Source organism: Terrapene carolina, unplaced genomic scaffold (assembly GCF_002925995.2).
Source record: "Terrapene carolina triunguis isolate 2854851 unplaced genomic scaffold, T_m_triunguis-2.0 Scaffold112, whole genome shotgun sequence".
Lineage (NCBI taxonomy): Eukaryota > Metazoa > Chordata > Testudines > Emydidae > Terrapene > Terrapene triunguis.
Window position 1 is genome coordinate 7,702,464 of NW_020664463.1, and position 13,822 is coordinate 7,716,285.

General features: G+C 41.2%; 1 protein-coding gene across 1 annotated transcript in view; it reads left to right on the forward strand.

Moving 5' to 3' along the window:
• Window positions 1–1,727, forward strand: part of LDHB (lactate dehydrogenase B) — a 17,795-nt gene extending 16,068 nt beyond the window's left edge. The window contains exons 7-8 of the mRNA XM_026652256.1: window positions 476–599; window positions 1,363–1,727. Of these exons, the coding sequence (XP_026508041.1) occupies window positions 476–599; window positions 1,363–1,530 (292 nt within the window). The 3' untranslated portion in view covers window positions 1,531–1,727. The remainder of the gene's footprint in view (window positions 1–475; window positions 600–1,362) is intronic.
• The last annotated feature ends 12,095 nt before the right edge of the window (window positions 1,728–13,822 follow it).

Here is a 13,822-nt window from a genome sequence, read left to right on the forward strand (position 1 = left end):
CATCCGAAGAAGTGGGCTGTAGCCCACGAAAGCTTATGCTCTAATAAATTTTTTAGTCTCTAAGGTGCCACAAGTACTCCTGTTAAATTTATTAGCTAGACAATGTCATTCCAATTCTTTGCTGCAATGATTCCATTGACTAAAGTAAAGAATCTGGCTAGTCACATCTGTATTTTATATTCTCTGCTTACCATCACAAAGCAGTACCCTGTTCTTACCATTATTAGAATACGTACTGTGTAATACCTAGCAATAGTATAATTGGATTTACATATTGAAAATATGGATTATGCAAACTCCACTCTTATCTCCCAGTGCTAAAATATTATTGAGTAAGGATATTAAGTTCTATAACTAAATGTATTGCAGTACTTCAGCCATTTTAAAATGTTACCTCAAGACTGATGTAGTATCCAGAAAATGTCTTGAAAGTCCCTTAATATAAATAATTGTGTCTTCTGCACTTTTCTCTTAGTGCCTATGAAGTGATAAAACTTAAAGGATACACTAACTGGGCCATTGGCTTTAGTGTTGCTGATCTAATTGAGTCTATGCTGAAAAATCTGTGCCGGGTTCACCCAGTGTCAACCATGGTAAAGGTAAGAGAGACTGTTCAATCAGCTGCTTAGTTTATTCTGGTATGATGACCGTGTTATATATGCATGGACTCTACTGACTTTGCTAAATTCTTGGTGAAGGAATCCTAGTAAAATGATACTACTCTATGAACTTGAAAAGAACTAGAGATAGTATTATAATGGAAATTACCATTGTAGGTTTAAAGTCCACTAGCTGAGCTGACCTTTCTTCCTCTTCGCTCCTTCCCCCCGCCGCCCCACACACACACACCGGGAATTGTAAAGAGAATGTATTGTCTTTACCCAATGCAAAATTTTAATTTGTGGGCCAAATTTGTCTCTGGTGGACTGCAGCTGAATCTGAGGGAAGATTTGCCCCAAAGGGATAATAATCCTAAAATTCCAGCTGGGACTCCATAGGATCTTCATGGCAGAGGTCCTCCGGGAGAGGAACTGAATCAACATCTCCCAGGACAGCCCTGCACATGTTGGGGGCTGCACCAGCCAGCTCTAGGTCCCCTGACAGAGCAGAGGTTGTGGGCACTTTGCACTGTTGCTCCTTTAATCTCAAAGCCAATCTCAGGAATGCCAATCATTTTATTGTAAGGGTTTCTAACTATCTATATGTGCAGCCTATGGGCAAATGCTACGTTCAGTCACATTGGTGCAACTCTAAAATAACTCTGAGGTCAATGCGTTTACTCTGGATTTATGCCAATGTAACTGAAAGCAGATTTTGGTTTTTAGTGTCCTGTTTGATCCACTTTCTGTTTGTTTGTGGCAGGGCATGTATGGCATAGAGAATGAAGTTTTCTTGAGCCTTCCTTGTGTGTTAAGTGCCTCTGGATTGACAAGCGTAATCAACCAAAAGCTGAAGGATGAGGAGGTGGCTCAACTCAAGAAGAGTGCAGATACATTGTGGAGCATCCAGAAAGATCTCAAGGATCTGTAATCTATGAATGTTAACTTCCAGCAGTGTAAAAACTGCATAGTGTGTGCATATGTGGGCTTTCTAGTTACTGTACATCTCTGGAGCTAACATTTCATTGATCTTCCAAAAGTGAAATGAGCTTTTGTCCACAGCAACTAAACATATGCTTGTTGTAATGTGTAGACTTTATGAACAAATAAAACTAACTTTCGAACATGCTTCATTCTCCTAAGGAGTCCTCATTTCCAGTGGTTATGATTTTCCAGCTATGCATGGAAATTTTCTCCAATGTTGCTTTTCATGTGTGTGTCTAAATATATATATCAAGGAGGCAATCCCTACTAAGATACTCAATTCACACAGGAGGAGGAGTTAACATTTGGTATTATCCATTCTCCTAAATCCAAATACCGAATAAGGGAAATTCATTCCCAGATTTTCTTTTCATTAGGGCACCTTCTCTATCCCTCCCCAAAAAACGAACCATAAAAATGAGGTCTGGATTTGTGTGTTCAATTCAAGATCTGTTTAGCTGAAAACACTACTAGTCTGTGACCCCGAAGTACTTCTGACATAATTTTTGGTCTGATATTCCACAAACCATCAGGCTGGAAACAGGTGCTTTATATATTCAGACAGTTGCTCATTTTTGGTTGTGAAATGTTGAACCTTAACAATCACATTCTGATACTGTTGATTTGCTTTTTATCCCTACTTTAATTCTCGTGTGCTTTTTAGTCGCCTCTGTCTTGGAGAATTGTTTTATGCTGTTTGAAAACCAGAATTCCAGCCTTCATAGAGTATAAGTATAAAGGATTTGGACCAAATTCTCCCTTAACATATAAAACAGGCAGAGTTGGGCACTTAATCTCTAATTAGATTTTGGATGCTATTTGGGCAAGACTGTTTAAGATGTGCTGTATTAGGCAAAGCGGTGTGAACGTTATGCAACTTAAATTATGGTTATGCAAAAACCCAGCCTTCTTAAACTATGCCCTGAGGAATGAGCCATTGTCTGCTGATGACGTATTTCCCAGAGTCTCAAGATCAATGGCCAAACCTGTATAAAGGAAAGACTGCACTATTCATGGGAGATTCTGTTTCTGAGCTAAAGCTGTGGAAAAACCTCTTTGTCAGGTTTGAAGGACTGACTCCTAGGAGAGCTCCGCTGGAGTTAGGGGTATGAGGTGGGGGTGATCTCTGGAGGGAAAGAAAAGTGAAGATGCAGGCCTGTTTAGGCAGTCTGGCTTGCTGGAGATATCACAGTGTAGGCAGGAAACTGCAGTCTGGAATAACCCTGGTCAGGAGGGGGAGAGATGCAAGTCTCCACCCAAGAGAGAAGACCACTGAGGAGGTGGGTGCCCTCGAGGGACCACAGAGTGGGAATACAGGTGCAGTTGCCATGCACTATGAAAACTAGGGGGAATTTTAGTTTCTGACCATCTCTTGCACTTTTTTGGTTGGTTATTAACAGTAAAATAACCAGGAGCTGATGCATTGTTAAAAATTGATTTACGTAGTGTCTGGACCAGAATAGCTTGGCCAGAGGTGTTCAACCCAAGAGTTGGTGGAGGCAAAAGTATCTTAAAACCACCTTTGTGGATCCTATTCACTCCCCAATCCTGGGGCCTTCTGGCACAAAGAGAATCTGTAGGGCTCTAGCAGTTTTGTGAAATAGTGGTAGTGCTAGTGTAAACAATGTGCTGGCAGATGATGCTGTTTTTAGCCATCTCCTGCTCACCTGCTCTGAGCAAGACTAGGTAACAGGGTGTCTAAAAACATCAGCAAGTGGTGAGAGCCTTGCCTGCATTAGTATCCCAACTGTTGCTGCTACTGTGGACGTGGACTGATGGCAGCAATGGTGGGAATGTTGGGGGTGTAGGGGGAGGTGAGTATAGACAAAGCTGAAAGACCATTCTATGGGTCTTGGACAGGCCTGAGCTCTGAGGTGGCAGTTTCCTTTTGCGTAATAACTTCAAACTGCGTGTGAGAGAGATTGTGATTCAACTCCACCCTTTTTTTTTTTTTTTTTTTAGCCAGAACTTTTAACTGCCTTTCCTTTGTTCCTTAATCCTAGTCTCCTTTCTGCAGGACTCAGCATTCAAAAAGAACGTTGTCTCTAAATTTTGCCTGTTAAAAGCAAACAATCATCTCAAACTTCTTCTATTTAAATACTTTCTAAATGTAGGAGATATTTTCTGCCCTTCAGGGCCTGCACACTGCTCCGATTGACTTCAGTAGAAGCCATGTTTTGCATCTGAGGCCAACATTTGGCCCAGTACCTAATTCATTCACCCCAAGGTGGTGTACCCATGGTATGTGCTGGAGTGAGGACAAGTCTGCGGGGGAGGGGGAGCACAGAGAGGAGGGGTAGATGGGGTAAGGCGTTTGTGTGTGTGTGTGTGTGTATGGGTGGCTGCCTATGCAGAGCTGAAGAGATGGTGTATGCACTGCCCCCCCCACACCCTCACCCCTCATAGACACACAGGCAGATAAATTGCAGCTGGTGAGCCTACTGGATAATTACTGCTTAATGTCACATCTTTTGAAGGTTATGTTTAACAATGTGGGCTCTCTTGAAAATGTGGGCCTCAAAGTGGGCATCTGATTAATACTCAGAAATGTCTAGTGCCTAGGCTTTACTTGGACTATTCTATCCCTTTTCTATAAATTAAGATCCTGTTGTGGGAGTGGGGAAAGTACTGGATGGAATGAGTCAAGAGGATTTTTCAAGCTCCCGTCAGAATTCTGTGAATGTATTTTTGGACATTTCCTGACCACCTTAATTCCCCTCAACTCCATGTTTCATAAACCAGGAAGTCTGTTCTCCATTCTGAATTAAAGAGAGACTGCTCAGATTTTTTTTTTCCTTATGAGATGAAAGAAAATTCATAAGAATGTGAGTACCTAAGCAAACAACCTCCCTCCTGTAGCTCCACTCCTTTAAATAAATTAAAAAAGAGCCTCACCATAAAACAAAATAAAGGCTATTGATCATGAAACTTATTTTTCTTTTTAAATTTTGGTGATGGTAGAAAGGTTAGTATAGGATTTGTCAAACTGCAACAGATCATTGGCTCATCAAGTTCAGGGTCTTATCTCTAGCAGTGGTCACTCTCTGATGGTTCATAGGAGAAAACTAATCTGAGCTGCTCAGAAAGCAGATGACCCAGTGCAAAATATTAACTATGGGAAAGGAGGAGATGGCGTTAGTTATAAAGAATTCCACAGGCGATCATCCTTCCCCTGAAGCGTGACATTTGATTACTCCCGTTCTGTGCAACTTTAGCAGTAGACCGAGGCACAAAGTTAGGATCTAGTTCTAAAGTTGAGAATTTGGGTGTCATCTCTACTTATGCACAGCTACAAAGATTTATGATCAACTTACATTTTCAGTCCTTAAACTCCTGCTTTAGTGTTTTGGAGAAATTGACACACTCCTTCACTGTGCTTTAAAAGCCTGAGTTCTGAATTTCTTTGTAGTGAGGTTGGCCCACCACACTAAGAAAGTGGCATCTACTACATGCCAATGGGAAGCTTCCAAGGGAGGTTGTAGAAGCCACATCATTGGAGGGGTTTGTTTTTTTTAAATTATTTATTTAGGAAGTTTTAATAAGTTTACAAATCCTTGTCATGTAGATGTCAGAAACAAAACAATCATTACAACAGTTAGTTTTTCTTTAAAGAGACGTATCTGAATATAGTCATCCGCTCTTTCTATTTAACAGGGTGTTGCAGAGTGACCATCATTACAACACCTATGTCTTTTCTAGTGATTTTATTAAATGGATTGAAATCTCTGTGTACCCATTTAACAGACCAGGTATGTCTATCAAATGTTGATATTCCAAAAAATTGGACAGGTGTGTTAGCTTTTTTGCAGGTGAATGTACTTTGATTAGCGAATAAAAGGTAACCAAATATCTCTCTGTCCTCTGTTTTGCTGGGTACATAATTGGTGTGCTAACTTTTCCATACCCGCAACCTCCCATATTTTTTGCACCATTTCTCAATGGTTGGACTATTTTTCTTTTTCAATGAGAGGCTCCCAATAACTACTAGCAGATGAGAGATCAATTCTTCATTTCTTTTTGAGTGACCACTTCCACTAGGTATCCCCAAGAGGATTACCGAAGGATCATTTGGTAATAAATATCCAACCATTTGTGATATTTGGTTATGGATTGCATCCCAATACTCTCTGACTAGACATGGTCACCGTATATGCACCACAATTTCTCCAACATTTTTATATATATATATATATATATATATATATATATATATATATATACACACAGAGAGAGAGTTTGAAGCTGACCGGTGTTAGGTACCACTGAAGCAGTATCTTAAAGAAATTTTCTTTTATGGTGCTATACACTGAGGTTGCTGGTCCTCTTTTCCAGCTCAGACTCACTCCTCTGGGTTAATTTGTATATCCACATACCTTTTCCAGCATGTAATTTTTTTGTTAGGAAAGTTGTCTGCAAAAATTGATATAAATTATATATTTTTTTTCCTGAATGACCAGACACCATTGTTTCTCTTAAAGTTAGCTTTCTGTATAAAACAGGTCTTCTAGAAAGTTGAGTAGCATAATGCCTAACTTGAAAGCACTAATATCAGGGGAGAGTGGGCCTGTTAGTTTTGATCTCAAAATAAATAGAAATGTTTCTTTACTGAATAGCTGACCAATTGTGTGTATTCCATGGCTCTCCCAATCTTGGAAGCTCTCTGGTCTGCAATTTGGGTTAAGCTCTGGCTTATTTGCAATGAGTGTCACTGATGAGGTAAAAGAACCGATCTTATCTCTAGTTCTTTCTCAAACCCATAGAGCAGCCTTTGCTAAAGAATATGTGTAAATTTCTGGAGGACATGATTTTTTTTTTTTTAAAATTCATGGTAGCATAGCAATGTTTACACTGTCACAGTTTTCTTATCCAATAAAGACCCAGTGGTTGCCTGGGTTAGACTCACCAATCCACTATTGCTTTGGAGCCAGCTGGCTTGATAGTACCATAGAATATTTAGAACAGCTAGCTCGTCCACCTTGTTTAATGGGTCTGTACAAAGTATCTGCTCTCATTCTTGGTTCTCCTCACTCCCACCCTCCCCATATAAATTCTAACAACATCTTCTGTATTCCTGCTAGGGTTTTATCTGGGATGATCACAGACAAATTTTGAAACCAGAAAGAAACCCCTGGCAGAATATTCATTTTGACTTTGTCTATTCTTTGGAGGTTTTTAAGAACAGGTTGGACAAACATTGGTCAGGGATGGTCTCGGTTTACTTGGTCCTGTGTCAGCACTGGGAGCTGGACAAATTATCCTCTCAAGGTTGCTTTCAGCACTACATTTCTATGGTTCTGTGTCCATGTCAGGCTGTCAGTTTTAGGGAGTGAGTATGGGGAAAAAATAGTATACACAATTCAGATCTCAAACTGTGTTCCAAATACAGTTCAGAGTGTTGAAGCCAGCATTTTGGCTTGGGCCATTTTGAAAGCTTTGGATTTTTGGATGCTGGTGGCTTTTTTGAGAGAGAGAGAGAGAGAGAGAGAGAGAGAGAGAGAGATTTCCCCCAGCACAAATTTGCATCTATTTAGAACTGCTATCTTTTTTAACTTCACTTAGATAAAAGCCAGCTTCATTTACAAATGTGAAGAAGAAAAAAGCAAAAAGAAAAGAATGGTAGAGGCTCCTTTCATAAAACACAATAAGAGAGAGGTAAATGGAGGATTTCACGCACCTTCATAGATTAATTTTGCCTCCCATTGTCTCATTCTGTCAGCCCCCTACTCCACAGTCAATTTAGACAGAAGAATGTATCTTATGTGATGTCTTATCAAATAATGAGTACTTTGTGGAGTTTCTTTCATCACAACTTGGGATGTTTTTCTCTTTGTCTTCTGCTGCCTTCTCCTAAAAAAAATAATAAACAAACATCTGTCACCAGGTGGGTTGTAAAATTGCATTAGCTATCTGTTATTGTTTGCAGAAGACATGCATTAGCAATTTTCTTCTGAGCAACTTTTACTAGCTAATTCTGCACAATACCTTCTAGCTTTGCTTTCATTTATATTGTTCTCAGTCATCCCTGAAGAAGTTATGTTGGGGCATTTTTGTTTCTCATTTAGTGGGCTGCTTAGAACTGGTGAGTATAAGGAAAGATCAGATGTCTTATGAGACTGGTAACAGCCCTTGGATACTTTTTCCCTTTAGCAATTTGATCCTGCTCATATGCTCTTTGTATGTATATGGCCTTCATCATAATAATGCTTGAGAGCATCACAATTGTTCATGGATTATATTTTCTTCACAGCACTTCTGTGAGATAGGGAAGTGTTATCCCCATTTTACAGATGGGGAAACGGAGGCACTGATTAGGTTAAGTGCCATGCCCAAAAGAGAACAGGAAGTCTGCGGCTGAGCTGGTAACTGAATACAGATCACCTGAGTCCCAGTCCCTCTACTGCACGAGGGGTGGGCAAACTTTTTGGCCCAAAGGCCACATCTGGGTGGGGAAATTGTATGCAGGGCCATGAATGTGGGGCGGGAGGTTGAGGTGCACAGGGGTGTGGAGTGCGGGAGGGGGCTCAGGGCAGGGGGTTGGGGTGCAGGAGGGGGTGCAGAGTGCAGGAGCAGGCTTAGGGCAGGGGGGTGGGGTGCAGGGAGGGGTACAGGGTGTGGCAAGGGGCTCAGGGAAGAGGGTTGGGTGCAGGAGGGATGTGGGGTGCAGGAGGGGGCTCAGGGCAGGGGGTTGGGGTGCAGGAGGGCTTCGGGCTATGTGCTCCAGCGCTGCGCTGCACTGCTTACCTTGAGCGGCTCCGCGGTAGCAGCAGTGCACAGTGGGGCTAAGGCAGGCTCCCTGCCTGCCCTGGCCCCGCGCTGCTCCTGGAAGCAGCCGGCACCATGTCGCCTGCGGGTACCTCCCCCAAAGCTTTCATTGGCTGCAGTTCCCCATTCCCGCCAATGAGTGCTGCAGGGGGCGGTGCCTGCGGGTGAGGGGAGCACACGGAGCCCTCTGCCCTCCCCCTCACCCAGGGACATGGTGCCGGCCGCTTCTGGGAGCAGCACGGGGCCAGGGCAGGCAGGGACCCTGCCTTAGCCCAGCTGCGCCACGGAGCTGGCAATCCCGTGGGCTCCTTCCTTCAGAATCAGGATCTATCTTAAATCCAGGCCAAGTCAGTATGGAACTGATGCATAATTTTTAATGAGGAATGGGTGAATTAACAATAGATTGTGAGATGTTTGCAAAGCCCTTCACATTTTGGGGGGGGAGGGGAGGAAGGGGCATTTACTGGAGTTTGAGAACCTTACGTGCATACATTAATTATACTGTAATTACTACTTATCACAAAAGGTACTTAGGACAAAATCCTATACATTAACTACAGTTACAGTAACTAGTTACATTGCTGTTACAATGTCTCTGAAAAATAACTTCACTCTGGTTATACATACAGTGTACAAAACAGGTTCTTATATCACACAATTCTATTACTGGGATGTTACCAATGTTACATACTTAGGTCAGTCACATGCATTCTTTAGTAGCTACACTGCATTCACAATCAGAATCCTAGAAATATAGGGGCTGGAAGGGATCTCGAGAGGTCGAGTCCAGCCCCTGCACTGAGATAGGACCAAGTAAACCTAGACCATCCCTGACAGGTGTTTGTCCAACCTGTTCTTGAAAACCTACAATGAGGGGGATTCCACAAACTCTCTTTGAAGCCTCCCATCGTATGTAGTAGACGCCACTTTCCTAGTCCAGTGGGCCAACTCCCTTTCAAAGAAATTCAGAACACTGTGCTTTAAAGGCCCGAAGGACTGTGTTGATTCCAAAAAGGACTAAGGCAGGGGTTTGAGGACTGAAAATGTAAGATGATCATTAATCTTTGTAGCTGTGCATAAGTAGAGATAATGCCCAAGCTCAAACTTTAAGAACTAGATCCAGTTTGTGCCTCTGTCTACTGCTAAGTTGCATAGAACAAGAGTGTGTCACACTTCAGAGGGAAGATGATTGCCTGTGGAATTTTTTATAACCCATACCGTCACCTCCTTTCCCATATTTTGCAGTGGGTCAGCTGCTCTAGGAAAAGCTGAGATTAGTTTTCTCCTGTGAACAATCAGAAAGTGACCACTGCTCAAGTCTTTTTGTCTTTTTTTCTGTTTGTATTAATCATTTTTACCATGTGAAGTTTCATTTAGTTACCATGAGTGCAGGGGGCTGGACTAGATGACCTCTAGAGGTCCCCTCCATTTGAATGATTCTATGGACTTTGCTCCCATTTATTCAAGTGGAAGGAAATAACAATTTTAACAACATTCCTGTGGGCCAGTTTGTGCCCTTGTTCCTCACTAGTGTGCTAGAAAGTGGTGAAGTGCTGCAGAGCCTGAGAGGATGAGCTCCCATATCCTGGGACCAACACGGCTACAACAGTGCAAGGTAAATACAGGCAAAGCTCCCGAGGAAATGCTGGAGACAACTGGCTGCAGTTTATTATTTGTATTAATGTAGCACCTAGGAGCCCTAGTCACGGAGCAGGAGCCCATTGTACTAAGAGCTGTACAAACACAGAAAAAAAGGATAGTTCCTGCCCCAAAGAGCTCACAATTTAAGTAGAAGACAAAAGTCAATAGATAGATACAGAAAGACAAAGGGAGAAGTACAAGAGACAGAACTGTACAAAGGGGACCAGAATCTGGACCAGAATCTGGCTCCCTAAAGTATGCTCAGCCCCAGATGTAGGCAATGGAAGATTCTGTTTTTAATAAGGATTTTCAATGGGAATGTAAACTAGGAGAACATAGCTTGATTTCTCTGCACATGTGTCCAGAACCTTGAGATAAACAAACAAAATCCTTATTTTGCAAAAGCACAATAAGGCTGGACAATGAGAAACCATCTGCAGGCTTTGTAAAATACCATCCTGCTGTACCTTGGTTACTCATCACCCGCTGTTTGTTCTGAGCCCACATTTAGTATTAAATCAACTGTCCTTTTAATAGTCAAGGGATGTGAGTGGGACTGAGATGTAATGAAGTAGTGCTTGTAATAAATGTTAAAACAGCAGAGCACAATAGTTTTAGCTGTAGAGTTACGCAAAATATTTACACCCACACAAAACATGCTAGAGCCTTACATAGATGGCATATGCTTATGTTACAGTCCATATGACAAAAACCATCACCACAGCTGGCACCAAATGGTACCACGGTTGATAATATCAACAGAGAGATTAAGGTCTGATATGCAAGTGGGGAATAAACTACCCCATCATTCCTGGAGTCAGTGTTGAGTCATGTTGGTGGAGCAGTCTGGGAAGCTGGGACAATAACTGCCAATGCCTTATCTCTTCAGTAGCTAAGGAGAGGACCTTCACTAGCATTAAATCCATGTATACTTTTAAAAACGATGAAAGAAGAACAGGGTTCAACAGTTTTTTATGCCTTCATTATTTTCCTTTCATTAACTCTTGAAAACCAGTATGAACAAGCAGGCATTGTTTCAATAGATCAGTGAAACAATGTATAACCAATCACACTTACAGTTCATTAGTCAATTAAGTTGCCTGCTAGAAATCTTTTTGTCTCTTTAATGCAGACGTCTAGTAAGGTATCATTACACAGCATTAATGCATCAAGCCTTTGGCCAAGACAGATTGGCAGATGGACGTTCTACCACAGCTTCCTCAAGGTGAAATCTGTGGGGCTTGTGGATTGATGTGCTACGCAACCTCAGCAAGCTTGGCAGCATCTGGCCCTAACAGTTGCGCTAATCAGCCTGAGCAGTTAACACTGTTTACAAATGGTAGGAATATCACTTGGCTGGTGTAAACGTTTATTGATGCATTGCATGAATATAGCAACGATATAGTTACCACCATTTTTATTGCTTTACCACCTATTTCTAAATGTGTGATTTGCTTTTGAAATGTGCTCTCTTTTTCTTCCTGGGACCTTATTTTGGCTTTCTGTTTACGATGCTGATATATATATATATATATATATGTTGGACTATGAAACCTAGGGAGGGTTTTTTACTTGTTTTATTATTTTAATGTCCCCTGAAGTGTTTTAATCAGTTGAAAACAACCTGGATAGGCCACAGTAAATAATCTAAAAATACTTAGCAGCTCTTCACGTTTTGAGAAAAGATGGGCTGTGCATGGTCTCAGGGCCTTTATCCACATCCAAATTGTAAATGTCTGGAAATATTTTTTCATAGAATCATTGTGCCTGTTCCCAGTTGTAGCTGAGGGACAGTCAGGGAGGTATATAGTAGCTTGAAGGGAAATCACTAATGGAAAAAATCGGACTTGGCCATAGTAGGCCATCACCCACTGCCAATAGCGGATTGTTCCCTCAAATGTATTACTTTGTCTAATCCAGCTTTGAATTACCAATGTAATGAGGCTTCCATCACTTCCTTTCTTTGCTAAAGTGTATTCAGTTAGCAAAAAACTGTAGCATCCCTTGTGATGGAGAAAAGACAGGATTCAGATGTAGAAAACATATAGGTGACTTCTTTATTCAAAGACATTGACCACACACAGGAACGTATTGCTCCCTGGATCTCAAGCCTTCAGGGTCAGGAGCACCCGCTGTGCAGCATGGGGTTACTACACTGGGGCAGAAATCCTGGCCCCATTGAAGTCAATGAAAAATTTCCATTGACTTCAGTGGGGATAGAATTTCACCTAGGATCTGTCTAAATCCATATTAAGCAATCATTGAATGGGTTACTGACTATACTACACAAGTTCCTCATTTAGATGTCATAACTGTGTTAGTTGCCGTTCTGTTCAAGTGGATGAGATTCCTGCTAATAATTAACTTAAGACGATATTCCAATACTAAACAAGCCGTGATGTACCCAATGTCTCATATGAGCAATTTGCATGGAGAGATAAGTAACGATGCACAATCTATCTTGGGAAAGGGGCATACAAAATAAACATATTGCGTAAATATTTTCTTCCTTATGCTCCTAAAAACTCTTCTGAGATTTTGCAGGACTATTTACATTTAGCTTCCGAGGTCATGATGTCAGCTGAATTATTCTGAGAATGAAAGTGGATCACCACCAGCAGTGATTTTTGAAAGGTAATATTGAATTGGCTCTAATTCTTTTCTTTCGCTTGTTCTGTAACTCATGATCTGTTCAGTGTTTATGTAATAGTGACAGGTACTACATGAGAAGATAAAGCAGATAGGTAGATTTTTATGGTCACAATTTTCAAAGCTGTGTGTTTAAAGTTAGGCTTCTAAATCCCATATTTAGGCATCTAAACAAAAGTGGCCTGTTTTTCAAAGCTGTTGATCATTCTGTGATAGATATAACAATATGCTGTAATATCCTGGACAAACATTATGGAATTAAATTAAACCTACTGAATTATGTTTAAGTATTCTGGGAGTTCATTGTATTGAAAATGTAAGATTTTCAACCAGGAAGAGTTGGTGGCCGCACGCTTGAGGCCACCAAAAATTTTGTTGTGTGAACCACTGGAAGGGGACTGTCTGTGACTCCATGGTAAGACTGGTATAGTGATCCAGGAGTTCACATTTGTTACTGGCGTGGTGAAATCTAATTATAGAACATCACCAGCTTGGGGTGTCTGCCCTCCTTCTGACAGTCTGACCTGTGGCAGGCACTCACCGTTGTGAGCCACTCCAGACAGCATGGAACTCAGCACTTCCCATTGGCTTCACTAGGAGTTGTGTTTACTCAGCATTTCTGACAATCAGGCTCTCTCTATTTCAGAGCCTAAATATGTAACTCCAGTGCTAACTTTGGGCCTGCAGGATTGAAAAGTTAGGATAGAAGTTATGTTGAATATCTTTTAATTTTGTTTGTTCCATGGCAAATTTTCTCCTTCTTAATTAATCTATTTCAAAATAAACATATTGAAAGTGACTGTCTACTGTCGAAGATGACAGTTATCCTTTAATAATGGCCAAATTATTTTTGGGGAGAGGAGATTAAATACTCAAAAAGGTTTCAAATATGATAAAATTCATAAAGAAAATAAACAAAGACCTCAGAACCTGATCCAAAGGCCTTTGAATGACTTCTGTTGATTTCAGATAATCATTTAGATCATCCTTTAGTTTAGAGGTTACATTTCAGCAGTCCATCCCTATTCAGCAAAGCAGGTAAGTACATGATTAACTTAAAGCACATTCTTATGTTCCTTTGACTGTCATCTAAAGGCATGTTTAAGCAGGTGTTTAAGTGCTTTGCTAAATAGGGATGGCTGTCACCATGTGCTTAAATGTTTTGCTGAACTGGGACCTTACTACCA